At 33.8% G+C, this 22346-nt stretch overlaps 2 protein-coding genes and 1 long non-coding RNA gene across 4 annotated transcripts; 1 reads left to right on the top strand and 2 right to left on the bottom strand.

Annotated features, from left to right (window-relative positions):
* Positions 1–5490: 5490 nt before the first annotated feature.
* On the bottom strand, positions 5491–6270 carry LOC116168220 (thioredoxin, mitochondrial). Its single transcript, XM_031483923.1, has one exon. It carries the CDS (start codon positions 6128–6130, stop codon positions 5684–5686), a length of 447 nt encoding a protein of 148 aa, XP_031339783.1. The 5' UTR covers positions 6131–6270; the 3' UTR covers positions 5491–5683.
* Positions 6271–12980: 6710 nt separating this feature from the next.
* LOC116168345 lies at positions 12981–14124 on the top strand. 2 transcript variants are annotated; one of them, XR_004144749.1, is made up of 3 exons: positions 12981–13165; positions 13375–13564; positions 13846–14124. It is a non-coding gene; the product is annotated as an uncharacterized LOC116168345 (long non-coding RNA). The 2 variants fall into 2 exon arrangements; XR_004144748.1 differs by having other exon boundaries at positions 13368–13564.
* LOC116168344 (caprin homolog) lies at positions 13885–21915 on the bottom strand. The gene is made up of 6 exons (XM_031484118.1): positions 21569–21915; positions 21264–21482; positions 21097–21212; positions 16468–16672; positions 14855–15109; positions 13885–14805 (listed from the first exon to the last, which is right to left on the bottom strand). The coding sequence occupies exons 1-6, from the start codon at positions 21710–21712 to the stop codon at positions 14458–14460; spliced, it is 1287 nt and encodes a 428-aa protein (XP_031339978.1). The 5' UTR covers positions 21713–21915; the 3' UTR covers positions 13885–14457.
* Positions 21916–22346: the final 431 nt, after the last annotated feature.

The following is a 22346-nucleotide window of genomic DNA, read 5'->3' as shown; positions in this document are numbered from 1 at the left end:
TGCCATTTTAAATAACAGTCAATCGTATGCCTCTACTTTTTACGTTTGTTGTTATTGTCTTACGTATTAAATATGATTGTTTAAAAAATGTTACTTAATAAAAATGTGAAATGAATTATATTGTTATATTGAATGAGTGTATATGAAACTGTATTTCAACAAACAATTAATAACAAACAATTAAATTGAATTGCAAGAAATACTTCGATTAATAAAACGATTTTGTCCAACAAACATAAAAATTCATTCATTTTAAATGTGGAATTAAAATTATCAACAAACATTTTAATTCATCAGTCATATAAATTCGACTATTTGAAAATTGAAGCCGAATATTTTCAACAATCACTTTAATTCAACAAACAAATAAATTTTTATTGTTAGACGTAGTAAAAGAATCTTTTAAAATGATTGTTGAATTAATATGATTGTTGAATTAAAATGTTACATGAATTAAAATGTTTGTTGATAATTTTAATTAGGCGCTAGTATACACGTAGCCAAATACACTAAACTGTAGTTCCTGAAACTTCCGCACAATCACAGATACGAATTAAAATTATCAACGAACATTTTTATTCATGTAACATTTTAATTCAACAATCATTTTAAATAATGCTTTCCGATTTTAGCAGCACGAATTAATATGATTGTTGAATTAAAATGTTTGTTCATAATTTTAATCCCACATTTAATATGAATAAATTTTTATGTTTGTTGAATTAGTTCTAGTTAGTTATATTACTGTTCGTTTATGTATTCGTTTGTTGATTTGTATTGTTAAACTTTCGTTATACACATTGCTATATAATTCATACATCATTTCAATTAAGTGAAGTTTTTTAAACAAACATATTTAATGTTTCACATAAAAACAACAAACATAATAAATCGGGAAATAAAATTAACTGTTGTTTATAATGTTACATTGTAAACTTTCGTAATAAAAAGTAAAACGGCGTTCCATAGAAATGGATCAATTAACAAATATATGGCGTGTCAATGTAATGCAGCTCATCCGAATTGCAAATAATAGAAAAAAAAAGTAATTTGGTAACTTATTCCGACAAAAGTCATTACTTCTTTCTCCCTCGCCTAGCAATTCATAAAACAACAAAACTCATGGCTATTGCTACTAATAACAGAAATGTTGAAATTTATTTTTAAATTTGCGGGTATACCAAAAGCTTAATACAAAACATGAAAAACAGATTTTGTAAGTATGCACCTTTTAATTCTGAACAACTTTAAGCTCTACAGGAGGGCAGGACATTGCATAAAACTAATTTCCCATGTTAAATCCTTATATATTCCTACTTACCGTGCACCACCCGGTATACGCAATACTCATGCCACACGCGTTAACAAAATCAGAAAGTTCAGACAAGAGAGTGAGCGAGCTTGTGTAAATTCACATTATGAAGTGAATATGAGCTATATATATATATATACTTAACAAATGTTTCAAAACACGCTCGTGGGAGTTGCCGAGTAACACAACTGTAAATGATGAGTAACAGGCAAATATAGACCATAGCAGCTAACAATTACTGAAAATCCTTAGTCTCTAAGTGGCCCAGGGACCGAGATCTCGATGGGACAGACAGACAGACAGATAGACAGACGACGAAAAATCGAGCACATAAGCGTTACCTCAACTTCGTTGTTACGCTAAAAAAAACATGTCAGTGCATAATGCATGGAATATAGGTAATATGGCAACCAACTCTACATGTTTCTACTGAAGCCCTGCAAAAGCCACGAGAGCGATTTGAAAGGTTTTTTGTAATGATGTCACCACGAATCACTTTGTCGGACGCGTATTTAATTAATTTTGCGCTTACCAGTTTGAAAACAGGAAGTTTCGAGAATGGTCTTAAAAATTCGTAAAAAATTCGAGAAGACGCGAGTAATGTTGGTTGCCAACTATTTCGCATGAATTGACATGATTTTTTAAAAGTATACATAGCCCACTGTACCATATATACAAATAAGTCGTTTTGATAATTTTGTCAATTACCTACATGAAATGACTTAGGCTGTAATAAATAATAATAAACAAATTGCAAACACTATTTTCACGTGCCTATAGCTATTCCTGAAATAGTTCAATCCGATAATGTGCAACAATTTCGCAGACAACTCACGAAATTGTCGCAAGTATATACTTAGGCAACAGGTATTATCAAAGAGGTATTATATAAATTTGTTCATATTACAAATAGTCGCGTATAATCCCCAAAGCACTGGCATGGTGGAACAGAACAAACGCTCAAACAATAAAGAGAAAAAAGACCAAATAGATTTGGGACCATTTATTTAAACTCATGTTTTTTTTACCTACTGCGAGCTGCAGTAGTAATATGTGAATTACCGCATAACGAATAACATAGAGGAAATACAATAACTTACATTCATACATTCTTGAAACTCAAATAGGGAGACTAAAAGAAAAAGATAGCACACAAATTAAGAATCCAAGTCAGATATTCACAAATAAGCCATACACATATGTAAAAGTTATAAAGACTGCAATCAAATTGTTCTAGAATCGTAACTAGGAAGCCGAAAAGGAACCTGAGAGCATGGCCTAAATTTTACTTTGGGATTGTTCCTATTTTTAACTTTTAGATTCTCAAGTTATCAAACCTTTAAATTCCAGACATTTTTCAGGGATCCTATTCCTTCGTTTTTTTCAACTGTTTAAATTCATTCCGTTATGAGGATTCCTCATTCTGTGGGATACATCAGTCATCAAGTAAGTACTTATTAAGGATCCTCAGATCCTTTATAGTTTTGTATTGTCGTCCGTCCGTCCGTGTGCGCTCTAACTCTTTTTAAAAGTGGCCGATTGAGTTGAAATTTGGTGTACGGGTTCTTTGGACATTAAGGACGGACGCTATTGATTTTCAGGAAGCTGGTTCAATAGGAACAAAAGTTATAGGACTTCGAGTGAATCGGGAACAGGAAAAACTACGGGCTCAATATAATAGAAATCAACATATTTCATTCCCTAGGTCATGTATCGGGTTGGGACTTCCGCTAGATTATTCCCTATGACTCTTAGATGTGTAATACTTTAATATAACTCTTCTCTGTGGTATAGGTCGAAAGTTTTAGAGCAAAATGTAGCAAAAATTACACTTTATACATGAATTTAGAGTTTTAAAAGGTTTCAAACGCATTATCTTGATGCAGCAAGAGTACATCACGTGCACATTTGATAACCGCATGTGTGTGATTCAAAAATGTTAAATTATTGCCATATGGGTTTTGATCAAAATAATCAAAATCGTTATTTATGCACCAAGATCGTTGGGAAAAAGACTAAGAGCATCATCTCAATGACCAAAACATGAATTTGATCTATTTTTGGCGACCACATGAATTTTGATCAAAACATGTCAAAATCGTTATTTATGCACCAAGAACGTTGGGAAAAAGACCAAGAGCATTATCTCAATGATCAAAACATGAATTTGATCTATTTTTGGCGACCACATGGATTTTGATCAAAACAAGATTAAGAGCATTATCTCAATGGCCAAGACATGAATTTGATGTATTTTGTAACATTAAAATAAATTATCGTTAAAAGTTATTGTAATACTGAGGATCCTTCGATATTTCGTTGTATCGGTTTATATTCGTTACATCTATGCATGGCATTTCTTCAGACTCTTCCATTGTTTTGACTGTTCAAATTTTTCAGGTTCATAAGTTTGAAGAATAAATGCGCTTAGGTCTGTAGCGGCGTCACATCACACTCTCGAATTGTTTACTCTACCTATGATGTTATGTAAAATAGAAAACCATTTTTCCTAAAAATCCACATTTTTCAAAATCAAAATTATGGTCAATTTTGATGATTTTATTTAAAATATTTTTTGAGAATGTAATCTGCCAGAAGCTTTAAAGTCTATTGTTGTTAAAACAGTCATCATTTTCCTTAGATCATGTTAATATGTATGATCTAAGTCTAAGTCATTTTCCAAAGTGTACTACTCAATTCTCTGATTCTTTTATATTGATAATATATGTATACTGCTGAAGGTTTTCTGCTGAGAAAGACGGTTAAATTATCAAAGTTGTGTAGGTAGGTATATATTTGCTAGTGAATCCAAATCTGTAATTCAAAAAACAAAACATCATATTTTTCAGATAACAAACATGTGACCTGCTGTTTTATATGGAACACCAAAATACTCGTACCTACTTGAAGTAACCAAGATCTTTCAGTTATTTTGATTTCGATCCAGTTATCCATGAAAATGATAAAAATACATAATAACACAGATAAAATACCCATGGGTAATTTTATCTGTGATAATAGTATTTTTTTAAAATTGGAACTAAGACTTATTACAGTAGGTTGTTAACAAAACTAGAAATAAGAAATACATATAAAAATAACGTACAAGTTACCTACAATAGATAGCTACGTTCAAAAACGTTTTCATTTTCTTCAGGATAGGGCAGGTAAAAACATATTTTCTAGGAAATAAGATTAAAGACGAAACATGTAATAAACTTCAAAATTAGTAGTCAGATACTTTACAACTTACAACCAACAAAGTCATTTTACCATTTTCATTGATCGAAATGAAAATAATTGAAAAATCTTGGTTATTTGAAGTATTTTGACTATAGTGCGTTTGTAGAAAATTTAGTAAGTTGTCATGATGTAAGGGTGTTCCCGATTAAAAAGATCTGCAAACGCCATGTTGTTTTGTTTTTAGCGCATTTTTAAAAAAAATATGCTATTATATTCGTTATTGCTGGCAGGCCGGCTGTCCGCGTGAGATCTCCACAACTACAATAGCTAGAGAATTCAAATTTTCACTAAAAGCTTTCTGCTATAGTGTAGATGTGCAGGCACTAGTCTATTTTGAGTTAGATTACTTGTGAGATCGATAATTGAAGAAAATAATTTCGATATGGGTTTCAGAGGTGCTATAATTTTGCCGTTAGATAGCGCTACCAGTATAAAAACTTATTATTTACTTTGTGATTTGTTTTACAAAATGAAGACGTACGGTCAATTGAAATTAAATAAAATTAATTATTTAACGCAGCCAAAATTACTCCTGAGATCGATAATTTTAAACTTCGCTAATAAAATACTGACCTGCATTACCAAAAATGTGTTTTATATATAGTCATGCATATGCTGATTTACAACTTGTTTAATTACAGATTTGGATTCAGTAGACAAAATACACAATTTTAGTCATTTAACCGTGTTACGAACTCACTAAGAAATTTGAAAGACTGTATATACACTTTTTGCAATGTTTAATTGCTCTGTGTGATTTTATCTTCCCATTTTAAGAGATTCTGCTATAAAGGAACTGCATAACTAATATTGCTAATGAATTAGCATTCAACAGTACACTAAATGTTATTTAACATGTGACCAAAATGTTATAATTTTGTCCACTTGTCTGGTTTATTTTAAAATTTATTGTTGGCTAAGAATGTTGTCGGTGCTGGAAAACATTGTGGCAACCCCATATATTGATCTACCATATAAACTTTACACCTAACTACAGTAACTATTAACAAATTGAAATTTAAGTAATATAAAATAATGGCGAGTCCAAACCAAGCAATTCTAAACAATTCAAGTATATAAAGATTACATTTACTACAAAATAACCAAAGGTTCGACTCGCCACAGTGATTATGACTTTTTATCTAATTTACTAATTAAACTTTCTATCATGTTAGCGTCAACAAGACCAATAAATTTATCAACTACCAATCCATTTTTCACCGCTATCACAGCAGGAACAGCTTTCACTTCGAAGGTATGAACTAGTTCGGCATGACTTTCAACATCGACAATGGCAAGATCAATGTTGTCTTTGGGTTCAATTAGTTGCTTCATCTTAGGTGTAAGTATATGACAAGGCTCGCACCACTCTGCATGAAAATTGACGATGACTGGATTATCAGAGTTCATGACTTTGCTCATAAAATCGTCATCGTTCATTATGGTTATGATTTTATTCAATTTTAGCGAGCTGCATATTTTTCGCAAATTGGCCTTGTCGTGAGTCACAGTTTTAAATAAGGTGACCAAACTTCGATTTCCTTGAAGCGAGCTTTTCAAATGTGTTAACATCATGATGTCATCAAGGTGTTCATGCGCTTTGGCCTGGACGTTTCGATGCAATGCAAAATGAAGAAAGACGCAAATCCAACTACGACTGAAAATATTAGAAACCAGACTAGTAAAGTTCGTGACACATCACTATAGTTAATTTCCTAAAAGTAAACTTTTAAAATTGCAAATACGCAAACGACGAGTCTTACTAGTTCTTGATAGTATTCCGCTGGATCTTTAGGCTCTGTTGGAATGCAAATTAGAACGATTGTCACAATTGAACTGAAACCAATTCCAAACCACCCTAAATTGCTTTGTATCTTAACGGCGAAAACGAAAAGAAGTAAGGTAAGTACCCAAAGTATAATCAAAACAAATAATCCTATACCAATATTGCCTATTGTGGACATTACTAGGTAAAGGTGCAGCTTCTGAAAAGTATTATCAATGTATGTATGTATCAAAGTTTGTTGATAAAAGTGACGCAATACATATGTTTCACAAAATGGGAATGGATGAATTTTTAGTAAATAAACGAAGCACGTACATTTTTGTGGCGATATATAATTTCAAATTGTTCATTGTGATTTCCTATTAGTTTAGGAAAAATAGCACTTTATAGGTTATGTTTCACCGACTGTCAGTCAGTCACTTGCATTGCAAGGTTGCCGTCAAGTATTCATCCGGCACGTGATTCTCAATACAGGGCGATTGTCATTCACAAGGTCCAAGGATAAATTTGGAACAGGCCAAGCAAGAAAACTTTTAGTCTTTTACCTTGATTAAAGAATTATCAAATGCCTTTAAATTGACCACTTTAACTTTGTAAAGTAACAGTATACGTTAGCAGGTAACAGCAGTGAGTAATCATTACTCAAGGGGCGTTATTAGAGAAAAAAGTTGTTTTAATTTTATATAAATGGTCAAGAAAAGCAATTGTTGGGTGTTAATTAATAAATATTGATGTCTAATATCCTTACGCTAGATCAAGAGTCGTATATTGATAATTTGCTTAAAAAATATGAATGAAAGACTCAAAAGGCACTAGCTACAAATTTGAAGCTAAAAAAAAGCAAAAAAGTGAGATGTATACTTATTTTGTGTTCTTCCTAGACCAGATATATTTTACAAAGTTTCCTTAGCCAATTCAACAATTGTTACATTGAAACACATTGGAATTGTAGGTACCATTATATAGTATTTTATATTGTGTTCCTTCCCTACTGTACTTCAGGTCACATCCTTCTTTACAATTAACGTAAGGGCGGAGCCCTACCTTAAAGTTTCATTTGATAAATATGTACAATCAGGATGTTCAATGCCCTTGTTTAGTGCTGACGGCGACGGTGATAGAGAAAATGGAAGTGAAGCGCGAGTTTTTTAACATTGTAGAAAGCTCAAAAAAATCTCATTTGATAGAAATTTACGAGACGTAGCAATATCAATTTTACAAACTGTGCCGCCAAATAATTTATAACAAAACTAAACTGCATTATAAAAAAAAACACTTTTTATACTGCCCAAGAATTTTTTAATATACGTAGGTACATTATAATTTTTTAGAACTATAAAGTGAACATAACACTTTTTTTATAGCACACCGTGCGATAGATTTGCGAATAATCTCAAAGAATTCCGCATATGTGCCCAGTTGAAAACGCTACACAAAGTACCATAGTTTCTTCTTCTTCAGTTCCACGTTACCTACTCTGAGGCGCGCATCGAATGCAGATAGAGCTCTCAGTTGCCTGGTCTACAAATAAACGGCCAGCGTAAAATGCATTTCATGCCCGTTTGCACCGACAAATTTAAGTGGAGCTTAGCTTAAGCGTCCCTTAAAATCCATTTTATTTTTTTAATATATTAGATTAAAAGGAGACACACCAATTAATCAAGTCAGTCATAGAGCTTGCAATGAGTAACATATTCTTCTAGTGAATACGGGGTACAATCAATGAGCAAACGTCTCACAGCTTTTTTAAATAAATGATACGATGTAATCGTTTTGATGTTAGAGGGTAAAACATTGAATAAAGTAGTACCTTTATATAGAACACCTTTTTGATATAAGGCACTACTATGTTTTTGAACCTTAAGTAAACAGTTTCGTAAAGGGTATTTATGATTTGCAACGTCTGTTGTAAAGTAGCATCGATTACAGTATACGAAGCAGAGGATTGTATACACATAAATACCATACAAGGTCAGCATACCTTGTTCTTTGAAAATTGGTTTGCAACTGTCTCGGTACATTGCATTGCATTGTATATAATTCTAATCGCTCTTTTTTGTAATAAAAATATTCTGGCTAACCGATTGATTCCACTACCTCCCCAGAACATAATTCCGTATTTAAGAGTGGAATAAAAATATCCATAGTACATATTTTTTAGTATGTCTGTGCTACAATGCGATGAAGCTACTTTGAGTGCATAACATAGTTTAGATAACTTAGAACAAAGGAAGTCGATCTGTGTAGACCAATTTAACAATTGATCAAAATACAAACCTAATAATTTGCAATTATCAGTTGCGTTGACAAGTAACTCGTTAAGCGGTAGTGCCTCTATGGAACCGATTTTAGAACGTAGAGATCGAAACAGTATAAAAGCTGTTTTCTCTTTATTGACCTTAAGTCCGTTTAATTCTGCCCAGTCTAAAATTGTTTTGTATAATGCACATAGTTTATGTCTAATATGTTCTATAGTAGTACCTGTAACTAGGAAGTTAGAGTCGTCAGCATAAGATACAATGGTGGTGTTGTTATCAACCTTTTGAACATAATTATGAAGGTCATTTATGAAAATTAAAAACAAGGTGGGACCAAGTATAGAACCTTGTGGTACCCCACTGTTGATAGGAGATTCATCTGAATATATTTGCACACATTCTTTGGTATGCACAACCTTTTGAGACCTACATGACAAATACGAAGCATACCAGTTTATAGATACACCTCGTATACCATAATTATAAAGTTTCGACAGCAGCAAGTCGTGATTTACGTTATCAAAGGCTTTACTAAGATCAACGAAGAGCCCGGCTGCTAGCCGACCTTCATCTAAAGCTCTCAAAACGGTGTCAGTAAAAATTACAAAAGCTGTGTCTACTGAGCGACCTTTAAGGTATGCATGTTGGCTAGTCGCGAACAATTTATATTTGTTAAAGAAATTGATTAACTTCTCGTTCATTGAGCGCTCTAAAACCTTAGAAAGAGCAGATAATAAACTAATCGGTCGATAATTTCCCAACGTGTTTGGATCTCCCTTTTTAAAGAGTGGCACTACAGTAGCCTTTTTTAGTTCTGACGGAAATATGCCAGTTGAAAACGAAAGATTAATAATGTGGACAACAGGTTTGATGATTGTAGTAATAATCTTTTTTAATAAAAAATTAGAAATATGATCATCACTAGTAGAGTGACTGTTATTCAATTTTTTAACAGCCTGCAACACATCGTATTCATTAACCTCAGTTAAGAAGAAAGATTGTTGACATGAAGTAACATACTTGTTTATATAGTCCAGGTGTGAACTGTTAGGCTGAAATGAATCTGAAGTTTTCACAAAATGCTCGTTAAGGTTGTTGCAAATAACACTTACTGGAACCTTATTGCCTTCATTATCAATCAACTCAGGAAATACCTTGCTAATTTCATTCTTACCTTGCAATTTTTTGATAATCGTCCACACAGACTTTCCCTTATTCTTAGAGTTAGCAACTATATTATTGTTGTGAGACAATTTAGCTTCTTTTAATTTTTGTTGATATAGCCTATTCCATTGCCTAAATTCTTCTTTATACTTAGAACAATTTAGGGTTAACTTGTACATACTGGATACTTTCAATTTTAAAGACAAGAGCTCAGGAGTAAACCATCCTCTGTCCCGGTTACCCTTTATCCGACGTTTTCTTTTCATAGGAAATGTTTGAAGATACAAATCACAAAAAATTCCATAGAAAATATTTAAGGCTTGATTTGGACATGGCAACGATTATTGAGACAATGGATTTTAAGAGACGCTTAAGCTAAGCTCCACTTAAATTTGTTGGTGCAAACGGGCATAAGGCACTACAACATTAAGGGCACAACGCCTGTGTGCTTTAGAGATCAATTTATACACTGATACTGTGTTGCCTAATATATGCGAGATGCCTCTATAACATATGCCCTGTGATCTTACATATCGTCTACATTAGTAGTAGGTGAAGAATAAATATTAAAGATTAGACAAATTGACGAAAAGTCCTCAAAAAATTTAAAGATTATGTAATCGAATTCCTTATCGGAGTACTTTTACTAAATAAAAAGGTTTAGCGTATTATAAGGCACTTCACGTATAGGTCCTATCAATGTATAGGATAAATGTTAAATCATATATCTCATAGATTAAAGTGCATAATTGTACGTTAATCTAGAGATAAACATAATTTAAATAATTATAACAATTACAACAGCGCAGTGTTGCTTGTGTTTGGAATTGGTTCCATAATCACTACCAAGCTCATTCCAAATCAGTGGCAATTTGTTATTGGCTCTTGTAATCACAAACAGCACTTGAAGGCCTCAACAATCTAGTGTGTTCGCAAATGTTTTTCGAAATAAGCTTTGTAATTAGTTGCGAAATCACAGTGTGCACATTGTAACTCCTTGGTAGTTTTGTGTGACAACAGATGCCTTTTAAAAGAATATTTGTAATTGGTTCCATAATCACACCAAGCACATTCAAAATCGGTGGCAATGTTATGTTTTATATCTTCGGTGACCTTGTGCGTTTTGAATTTGTTGTTGGTTGCAAAACCACACTGTGTATATTTCAAGTCCTTGTCAGTCTTATGCGTTAGAAGATGGATTTTAAAGTTAGATTTGTAATTGGTTCCATAATCACACTGAGGGCATTTGAAATCAATGGAAGCATTATGTCTTTGCAGATGGTTTTTCAAATTGGATTTAAAAATAATTGCATAATCACACTGTGCACATTTTAAATACTTGGCAGTTTTACTATGGGTTAACAGATGCTTGTTGAAATTTGACCTGTAATTGGTTGCATAATCACACTGACTGCATTTCAAATCCTTAACAGTCTTATGTGTTAAAAGATGCGTTTTAAAATGGGATTTGAAATTGGTTGCAAAATCACACTGAGTGCATTTCAAATCTTTGGCAGTCCTATGAGTTAAAAGATGGATTTTAAAACTGGACTTGTTATTTTAGACCAAATTCACCTTGTTTGTTCCTTCCACCAACATTTTTGCGTGCGCACTAAGTACAAGGACGGACAACACGGCAGGGAAAATCAAAATTATGAGGAGTAATAACAATACAAGGAAATTTTTAAAGGGAGGACAACGTACCTACGTTATTTATGTATGCAACAGGTTGCATGATCACAGAGAGAGCATTTGAAATCTCTGGTAGTCTTATGTGTTTGCAGATGTTCTCTCAAAATGAATTTATGATTTGTTGCAAAATCGCAATGTGCACATTTTAAATGTTTCCCAGTCTTGCTGTGCGTTAACTGATGTTTTTTAAAATTGTATTTGATATTTGTTTCGTAATCACAGTTATCACACTTCAAATCCTTGAGACTGTTGTGTCTTAACAGATGTGTTTTTAAATAGAATTTGTTATTAGTTGCATAATCACACTGTGTACATTTCAAGTCCTTGGTAGCCTTATGTGTTAAAAGATGTATTTTAAAATTGGATTTATAATTGGTTTCATAATCGCACTCTGTGCATTTCAAATCTTTGTCGATCTTATGGATCAAAAGATGCATTTTAAAACTGTATTTGTTATTGGTTGCATAATCGCAAAAAGAGCATTTTAAAAATCTCAAAATCTTATGTGTATGCAGATGTCCTCTCCAAGTTGCTGTATTATTTGTTACAAAATCAGACTGAGCACAATTAAAACTTAGTGAAATCAGTGGACCTCTAGTGCACGAGAAATCTTCAGATTCCTGTACCTCATTTTCATCTTTCAAATTACACGTGACATTAAAATAATCCCCATTGACGGTACTTTCAAGTTCACGTTTGATTGTTCCGGAGACTTCATTGCTACGTACAACTTTGTGATTCATAAATTCAATTATTTCTTCTTCTTTGATTTCCACTTTTACAATTGCAGACATTATCGCACAAGCTGACAAGCACAATGTTGAACGGTTTCTTCAAGGTAAAATGTGACACCACGCGCTGGAGGAAATGTAATTTGGGTACGTTAGTAATTAGGCAAAAGCCGTTTACGCGACACACTGTTTGTTTATTTGATCCCACAAAAACGAATGCGAACAACTTTGGGCGCGCATCGCGTAATAAGTACAGCACAGATAGTAACTAAATACCACTCAACAATACCATGCCCGTTGATGGTCTGTGATACCATGATATAAATAACAACACCTTTATTTATGATATCAAAGAGGAAATTCCTCTTTGCATGATATACCTCAGCTGTTCAGTAATGTAACTGTCATGTCAGGATGAATCACACTCGCTAAAGGCGCGTTTAGACGGCGAGCTCGCGCATTATTCCCACTAGATAATACCGTATTTACTACAGTGACTTAAGGACAGTGGCGACAACTTATCATAATCCGCCATATTGGAGCTAAAAAATTGATTGTAGAATCAATATACCTTGTCATGTCGAATTGTGACCTTACATTTATCTGCCATTATAATGACATAAATTCAAACGGCATGGTATTCTGATTGGTTTATAGTCTGTTGCTATTTGTTTGTTGTGTTTTGCGTGTACGGCGTCATTATTTCTTATTCCATATTTTTTTCATTGTGTGATGGGCTTTAGAAAACTTAAAACAAAAATCCCTTTCGGCTTGGCCGACCCGGTGTACATAAGACTTATGTCCGCCATTTTGTTCCAATATTGCGGAATTGACTGATTCACGAACTTGACCGAAATATTTATGAGTTAGACCAACCGTTAAAGTTAGGTCGAAATCGTTTCATAATTACGAAAGTTAGTGTTCCTTGGAAGTGATATACATCTCTAAATCTATAAATATACTGGTACCATTACAATAGGTAGGTTTTTTCCTGTAAACTGTTTTTTTACAATCTATGGCAATAAATGAGAACATTATTATTCAAAGCGTGTTTTAAAGATAAGTGTTTGTTGGGTAGACATAGTGGTTTTGTGGGTGGCATAGTGATTTTGCATGCCTTTGCACACATCATTATTTGGCGCCCAACGTGGAGTCACAGATTATTTACTTATGACTTTCAGCTTTCAGACTAAGCACTGCAGGAATAACACAATTGTACGAATATGCCAAAAACCAGAACGTTCTACAATATTCCGTTGCCGAGATCTCGTTTGATTTATAAGGCGTCCAAACAAACGACGGTGAAATAATTAGCTTCTTTTTTAGAATCAAAAATACGCTAAAAATCCCCATTAAGAGAGTCATAAATTCATTAAAGGTATGAACTGGTCTAAAATTTATTTTATTTACAGGATTACTTAAATAAGTTAATTTTTAAGCAGCAGCCATCTTTTCTCTTTTACACTCTTCGATAACCCCTGGACCCTAATAGTTTAATATTATCAATTTTATTGTTGTTAGTTACCTTAAATTTAACAACAAATGCTATTTTATCGAGAATTTTGTTTAAATTTAAATCTTAACAAAATGAAAACGTCTTGTTCTCAGTGTTCTTTAAGTTGATTATATGCTTTAGTCCTATATAATAATTGTTTTTAGTGAACCTTGGGAAATCATGGAGGGAAGAAGTCAATGTCGGCTGTTTGTGCCTTTTATTGAAAATAACCAAATATCATACATACTTCTTGGTAAGAAACTAAACTGGCAAAATATGTTACAATTTTTAAAAAAAGCAATCTTGGATTTATGGGCTGTTTAATGTTTTGTTTTTATATGAAAAAGATTACAAACTTCTCATAATAATGAACTACAAGAAGACTAGCTGCTTGGACACTGTAATTTCACTATATTTTTGATAATAAAAAAACAACCCATACGTCTACTATTAAAACTACAATGCCGCAATTTACTTAGTAATTTCTTCAAACAATTGAGAGATGTAAAATAAACGAATAATTAAGATAAAATATACCACTACGGCGCGATACTGAAAGGGTAGAAATAAGTATAAACGCATCTTATTTAGTTTAGAAATGCAATATTGTGTTATTTACAAATCGAAAATATTGTTGTCACAATATAAGAGGTCAAATAAACTTTTTAGAGATGTTGTAATTATGCCTAATTATTATACTTCGACAATACTTTTGTTTTAAAATAAAAATTAATCGTGTCATTGTCTTGTCTGGAAAAATGGACAATGTACAACCGTTATTGATGTCGATTGGCGGTCCTAGGCCCACTTCTCGGTTGACGAGGTCGATTATTGTTGTAGTTATTTGAGTTTGAGTGATTATTTTGATAGTACATCTGATTGGGGGGTCGCGGAGGCTGACCGCGCATTTTTTGGGACTCTTCGATTTGCTGCGGTTGTGGGTGGGCTACGACCGAAGGGGGAGCTATTTCTTCGTTCATACCGTTACCAGGCGGAGGAACGTTGATGTTATTGAAAGTTTGGAAATTTGGGGGAAGGGGAATCGGAGGAGGCGGCGCTTGCACGTAGCTAGTGTTGGTGAACGTTTGCGAGGGTAAAGTGTCGGGAGTGTCCAATTCGGAGTCCTAAAAGTGCACCCTCTATATTCTTTGTATTACAACAACGCCTACCAACCTGAAGAAAGTGAAAACTACCAGGGCCCAACACCTCACTAATAGGCCTTGGTGGAGGCTGGTAATAAATCTGTTGGTCAGTTTGCTGTATTTGCTCCAAGGGATGTTCAATAGGTAACGGAACCGGTCTATTCGTTTCTATGGTGACGGTGTCTACTGCAGGGATCTCCTCTTCCAAAGGCTCAATTTGTTGGGGAACCTCAATGTTGCAATGCTGATCGGCATCATTAACCTCGGTAGTTTCGTAATCTGCGGCCTAAAATGTTAGTCCCATTAGAAATGTACAATTTACCTACGCTAGTACTGTAAACACTAATTAAACGCATACCGTCTGCATAAAATGTTAACCGCAGTTAATAGTCAACTGAAATAAGTGATACCGAAGTAGGATTTTCCTTAGTTTGCGCGCACGTCATCAATTCCATTTGTAGGGGAATATTGTTTACATTGCGACACGTTAAATTTGACAACTGTTTGCTACCGTTTTCATTACTTCATGGCATTTTGCTGCATTAGCCGATAAAAAATCCATTAGTTTCATAACGAACAATTATAGAAGTAAATCTCACTGAGATATTCTACACCAAAGGTTGTATAACACAAAAATGCCATCAGGTTTATCAAGAAAAAGTAAGCAACTTATGGTGGTCCACTTTACTTTTGTTTTACCAGCAGCAGTATAGTGGTTACTTTAGTAATATAAGAACTCACATACGTAACAAGTTTTATTTCACAGAGAGTTGCAGATGCATTAAATATTAGCCTGCGAATAGTGACTTCTATTTCACCAACTGCTACCCACATTCGAAAATGCTGCAAAACGTCCACTCTTTTGACATAAAAGTATCTGTTGCTCTGCTTGTGAGTATGAGGTTAGTAAAGATTGCAGTCGCTTCTCGACTTCTGCTGCTAAGTACTGCAAGCGTTGTTATTACGAGAAAACAATTGCAATGATTTTTTATACAATTTTTCCTTTACGTCCAAGTAATGATGTCCTCCTTGTTAGTAAAAGATCGCGACATAAGACAACCTGTTATAAATAACTACCGCAGTATTTTGTTTAGTAATTGGTCAATAGACGTCGTTGATGCGAAGGGTCTCACCCACAATGCAGCACTGTCTGTATGGATGCCTACATACGTATTCTCTTCCATTGATTGTATGATGCTATGTAAACAAACTTAGTGATGACGTCATAATAAACTGATGACGTCGGCGCAAACTAAGGAAAATCCTACTATACTAAAAACCTTCCTCACGAATAAACTCAAATTAAACACAATTGCCACAAAAAATAAACATTCAACTCTGATAAAACTACAAAACCAATCTTAAATGCAAATAAACTTGATTCAAATTCAGCAATCAATCCTTTATCAACACAAAAATGACACGTCAGAGCCGCATGCTTATTCCCCTCTATTGAAAATATACTCGGAAATATCCATATTCATTATTTCTACAGCTTACATTACACCATTCCAATGTCATTTTACCGCTTATATTGTGAAAAATGGTTCTAAAAACCTGCACAAAAAGGCAAGTTTCTCCATTGGGATAAAAGAAAACACACAATAAAACTTTATTCAACTCAAAGATATCGAGAATACTCACCACAGCTTGATCGAAATATCCACTCTCGTGAATCTTTCCAATCACTTCCTTAATTTGACTATATGATCCGTCGAACACTTCCTTCTGTTTACCATCAACGACGGCCAATAAATGCTCGGCGGCCGCCTGTACTTGATTGGCAAATGCAGTTGCGTCACCTGGTTCATGCTTTGGAGTGACCACCGGGTATAAGTCGTCAAGCATTCTTAAATAAAAATATAATACAGGGCCAATCATACTTGAAGTTAACAACAAAATCTGATAGTTGCTAAGAGAGGGTACCATAATCGTACTGTTACTGTAAGTGTTTGGATCAAGTTGTAAACAGAGTGGTTTCACTTTTGTAAAGAACCTTCGCAAATTACACAGTACGGCAATTCAAAATAATTAATAATTGTAATAAGATCTATTTTGCCATTTGCGAAACCCTACTACATCCTAGATTTACAGGGTGGATGCGGCAGATAAGTAGAGGCATAAATTTTTTCCTGACCAGGTAAGTTCAGTCAACAGCCTAAGATCAGTTTAGCTACTAGATCACATCTCTCACTGCGTTTGTGTAGTTGTAACTCGTTGAGTAACACATTTGTTCTTTCCAAGGTTCATTCTGTAAGATTATTTTCTTGATTATGTGATGCTGGTTCAAGTGGGAAATTTCAGTGAAAATGATTCGGTGTCTTTATCTCATAGAAAAAATACTGGAACCAATTGTACCAAATTTTAGTGATGTTAAATCAACGTCACAAATATGCGCTTGCTCACTGCGCCAACGGCAATGGTCAACAAAGATCTATTTTCATGAAATACCTTACCTGGTACAGACACTAACACAATACTTATACAAAATTGCAGAAAAAATTCAAATAAAAAAGTTACATCTGGAATTTATTCTAATACTATTTGAGGCCTGCCTTTCCAGAACGTTGTAAGTGCCATCCCACGGAAAAATTGGTTTGTAATTAATTTGGGGGTGCCGTGTTTTACAATGCGCAGATTCAAAAGTCAAAACTTTGTATCTGCCCATGATACAATAAGCTTCAAAGATATGACAATTGCGTAGGTTAGACGCCATATTGAATTTCTTTCTGACATCACGCGGTTAATAAACCATCTCCTCTGGTGCGGTGTTTTGTTTATTCTAATGTGTTTTCGCCAATTTTCTTTAACATTTTGTGGGATAAAGTTATTGAATTACAGGTATCATGGCTTATAGAACCAGTACAAATAAAGGATGTATTTTTTAATGCACATTAAAACACACTTTAAAACTTTCCCTGCCTAATTAATTTAATTGTCCACAGTTATAATTAAAGAAAATTCAATACTGTATATGTGTGTGCCAGATGTTTCTAACTTAATGTAATAGGTATACGTGTATTTATACAATGTGTCCATGGATTGAGTGCGCACAAGATCTATATGACAATTTTTTTGGAGTTGGATCTTCAGGCTCTGAGGATCGCTCCTGCTTAGTCTGAAACTAAGATATTAAAAAAAATTAGCCAAATCAGGTTGTTTTTTGCTGAATTCTAAAAATTAGTCAGGAGTAACCTGCCTTTATTTTAACAGATATAAAAAAATGTATTAAAAAAAGTTGTTTAGATTTAAAAGTTATGGAAGATTTTCAATTTTCATACATCAAAATGAGACAACACTTTTAAAATCAGTAAATCATGTAAAATAACAATCACGTCTTAGACATATCAGCTATTATTATTATTATTATTATAACTTGGGGATTCATGATTCTGAAATTTGCACTTACAACATTTTGAAATTATAAAAGGTTTTGTGTGTACAAGTTTTTATTATTATCAAGTCAATTTCTTTGATTGTATTACGAGTCTTTCCTTCCAACATGCTACCCTCCAGTAGTCAAAAATTATTTTACATTTTCACTTTTTTGAGTCTCCTGAAAAATTATAAAAATGGCACTTACAACGTTTTGGAAAGGCAGGCCTCACTTATCTAAAGAATTTCGGCCAAATTGGTTCAGCTGAAACAGTAAAATTAATGGTTTGGCACATCCTTAAGTGATGGTCATAGCGACATCTCTCCCTTAGCTCTTAAAAAAGATAAAATATAAAAACTGAAAGAAAAATTACCCAAAAACCACTATAAAACTTTAATTAAAGTTACACGTGTTTCCAACCAAAGATGTGCAAAAGAGAAAGTACAAATTTTATTTAATTTACTAATTACAAGTACTAAATGACATAATGAGAATTCCTCAACATAAAGCGTTCTGAAAAGCCTGAACGTACATCTCGACCTAACCTAACTGCATTTCGACCCAACCTAACCGCGGTATCAACCTAACCTAACATAACCGCAATCTAATTTAACCGCGCATCTTGACCTAACCTAATAACGCATCTCCACCTAAACCAACCGCAGACACAGTCGGATTTTCGGAACAGAGGTAGAGGCCCAAATACCCAGCCCAGCGCAAACACATAAACTACGATGTCTTGAGAACGGAGCGTCGTAGTTAGGGGTCACGAGTGGGCCTGGAAAGCTCTCGCTATAACCTAGTGGATCAGAGGGTCAAAATTAAGAATGGATATAGGAACCCAGAAACGAATGACTCGAGCCCTCAAACCACTGAATACCAAATTTCACAATAGTGTTCATTAATTTTATAATTTTACTAATTTGATCATAATTTTTATGTTGTCATATTGAAAAAGGTTCATTCTTTAATAATACCTCACAAAAACTTTCCATTTAAAAAATGACCCTTTTAGTTCTGTAGACGCACGCCGCTGTCAATAACTGTTAAGCATATAGATTTATGTATAAATGATTTTAATGATTTTTGAGACAATGGCCCGTATGAATAAAAGTAAGCAAATGCTTATACTTGCAAAATTCAAAGTAAATACTCGTAACTGCCCCTACATACTGGTCTTTTTAGCATGGTTTAGCAGCGCTGCACTGCGTCCTGTCCTTCTGCTTAGAAGCGCTGCTAAGTCGCCCAGTGCGAAGGAGCAATTACGAGTATTTACTTTGAATTTTGCAAGTATAAGCATTTGCTTACTTTTATTCATACGGGCCAATAAATTCGCCTGACATAACTAACAAAAGAATTTGAGTTTTTCGTTTAAATTTAATTATGAAATAGAAAGTTTTTTATGTTGCTGTATCCAAAAAAGTGTACGCTTTAAGAATACGCAAGATAAGTAGTAGTTGGCGTTAAAAAATGCTCCCCCCCCCCCCCATGCAGAAGTACGCCACTGACCACAAATTTTAAGTATGTAAATTCCTAGCAAACTTTTTATAAATTTTGATTCCACAAAAAAGTTTCTTTAAAAAAATCTTGTTTTGAAGTGTTTTCAGTGTTCCAGATAAAATGTTCACCTTGTATATTAATACTTGTAACGTCTCCTTTTCGACTTCCGGTTTTCAAAGGTAATGCGATTTGCTACAAGTTTTTCTTTTAATTTTTTTACATTTTAATAACAATAGAATATACAGGGTGTTGCATTTAAAACCAAAAAGTTAAGATCTCGGTTAAGGTTATTTCCGGCTAAACTAGCAGTTGAAAAAAGAAGATATTGCGTTAATGAATTAATATTGTTATACAAGCATAATTACTTCATAAATATACAGAGATAATCGACTGGACTTTTTACTTACCCTGTATACCTAAATTAAGGGCATGACATATATTTATACAGTTTTTGTGTTAGAATTCTATATGAAAATTACTTAAGTAATTCGATTTCAATCATTATTTATTAGAGATTTTATAGTTAAAAATTTCCAATGATAGATGGTTTTTCTTTGTCTTGCAACATTTTTGGTCTGTGTATCGTTTGCTGATCGATGTAATATGAGCCGGATTTTTACATAAGCAAGTGAATTAAATGTCTTGAAGCCGTCCTTGCATGCATAGGAATTCCAGCTGTAAAAAAAAGTACCGGAACCTTGTGCTGTCCCCGTTCCAACCCCCATACACCATTGGGGTAATTTTAAGTACATAATATATTCTTCAGAGAAACCAATGTATCGAACAATTTTTTTGATGTTTCATAATTAAATGTCATTACTCTAAATGATCAATGATTTAAAATCGTATATTAACCGCGTACGTTTTATTACAATTTGTGGTTACTTGGCGATTTTTTAATATTTTATCTTCTTCACGAGCTAAAGAGAGAAGAGTGGCAGGTTTTTTTTGCTCTAATGGGGATCTGTTATTTTTTGTCTCAAGAGATTTACTTCATAGTCCAATAATTTAAATGACACAGTAATTTCAATTTATAGATCGATATAACCCAGCATTTAGTATTACCTAAACTTAATAAAAAGAAATGCCTATAAACAAACTATGCATCACCTGCCATAATTACCATGTAAAGTTAACGATTTGAAACAAATTCAACCGGGCGTTACAAAATAAAGATACCCTGCTTAGTAAATACAATCTTAACCTTAATGGTCACGTACAATTCCCCTGTTAAAAGTCTAACAGATGAAGGTTTGTTTGTACTTTCCACACTAACAGCGCTTTTTAATTGCTACTGTGCTTGGGTACTTTTTATGTTTTATTATTCCACATGATTGGACAATGGAATAAAACAAGTGCATGGAGCACAGCACATGTTTTACCAATAGAACACTTACTTGAGATCAGCATTGGTAAGATTAGCAGCGCCATTTTGTCCGAGTAAAAAGTCGTCCCGTATACTATCTTGTCCCATTTGGTTAAGCGCATCTTGTACGAGTAACACTTCACGTATCTTGAACGTACAAAAATTAGAAACTACACGCAGAATACAACATGAGTCCACCTTTGCCAATTCCGAATGACTTTTTGCGGCGACTTCTTTACGAGCCTGTTTCTTCGCCTCCTTTTCGGAAACAGCCGCAATGCCGACAAACTGTTTACAAAGATCGCGAGCGAATTCGAGCGTCTGTACCACCTCTTCGTACTTAGCTATAGCAGTCTTTTGGTCTTGGTTTAAGTCTTTTCCTGAATCTTGAAGTTGACGGTAGGATTCCAATTTGGACTGGAAAAATTGTTTCAGAAATAATGATTAACTATGGCGGACACGTAACGTTTTTTTTTGTTATTGATGAAATTAAGGTCGCTTACCTTACGTTTTTCCAAATTTCTAATTTTATGTTCTATAATCGTAATTGCCTGTCTTAAGGGAGTCACGGATGTACCGGTGCAATCCGGCAAAGTAGTATCGGAATTAATTTGCTTCTCAATCTTGACGTTCGCCGCTGAAGGCATTTTGGGTATTTGTATCACTAAATGCAAATGTAGGATTATATTCTTTGTTAACTTAGAAATAAACGTCTCTACAACTCTAACGCAAACTGATCGCTATAACTTTTTTAAAGAAAATTCCATCTGAAATGCAGGAATTAAAACTTATTGAGGTTCAAGAATCACACGGAAGTGAACTATTTGCCATATTGCTTCCATGGCGATGTTGCCGAATCGGGCTACCCGCCATTTCCAATTTTTTAAAACTGGCCAGGACAGGACTCACGGCATTTGGTCAGAGGCGGAGTTACACTTTTCGCCGCATTAATTATATTGATATTGTAACGCCATAGGTTTAATTTCATAAAAAGGCCGTCATATATTTGTAATTTGAATGCATATCTTACCTTACATATAAGGTAAATGTAAATACGTTCTGCTGCGAATGTCTTCCGCTTCAATAAAAACTTCGAACGTTTGATAAGTTTATTTACTTTTTTTATGAACGAAATATTTAATTACTCCATCATAACTATGATACTTTTTAGCACAGTTTGCACAGATATCAATTTAATTTATTTCAACACTTTTTCACAAATAATATCACACATGTATTTACTGCGATGATTTTATGATAACGCGATCGTGCTGGTATAAT

This window comes from Photinus pyralis, unplaced genomic scaffold (assembly GCF_008802855.1).
Source record: "Photinus pyralis isolate 1611_PpyrPB1 unplaced genomic scaffold, Ppyr1.3 Ppyr1.4_LG4, whole genome shotgun sequence".
Taxonomy (NCBI): domain Eukaryota; kingdom Metazoa; phylum Arthropoda; class Insecta; order Coleoptera; family Lampyridae; genus Photinus; species Photinus pyralis.
This window is presented reverse-complemented; position numbering and strand designations above follow the sequence as displayed.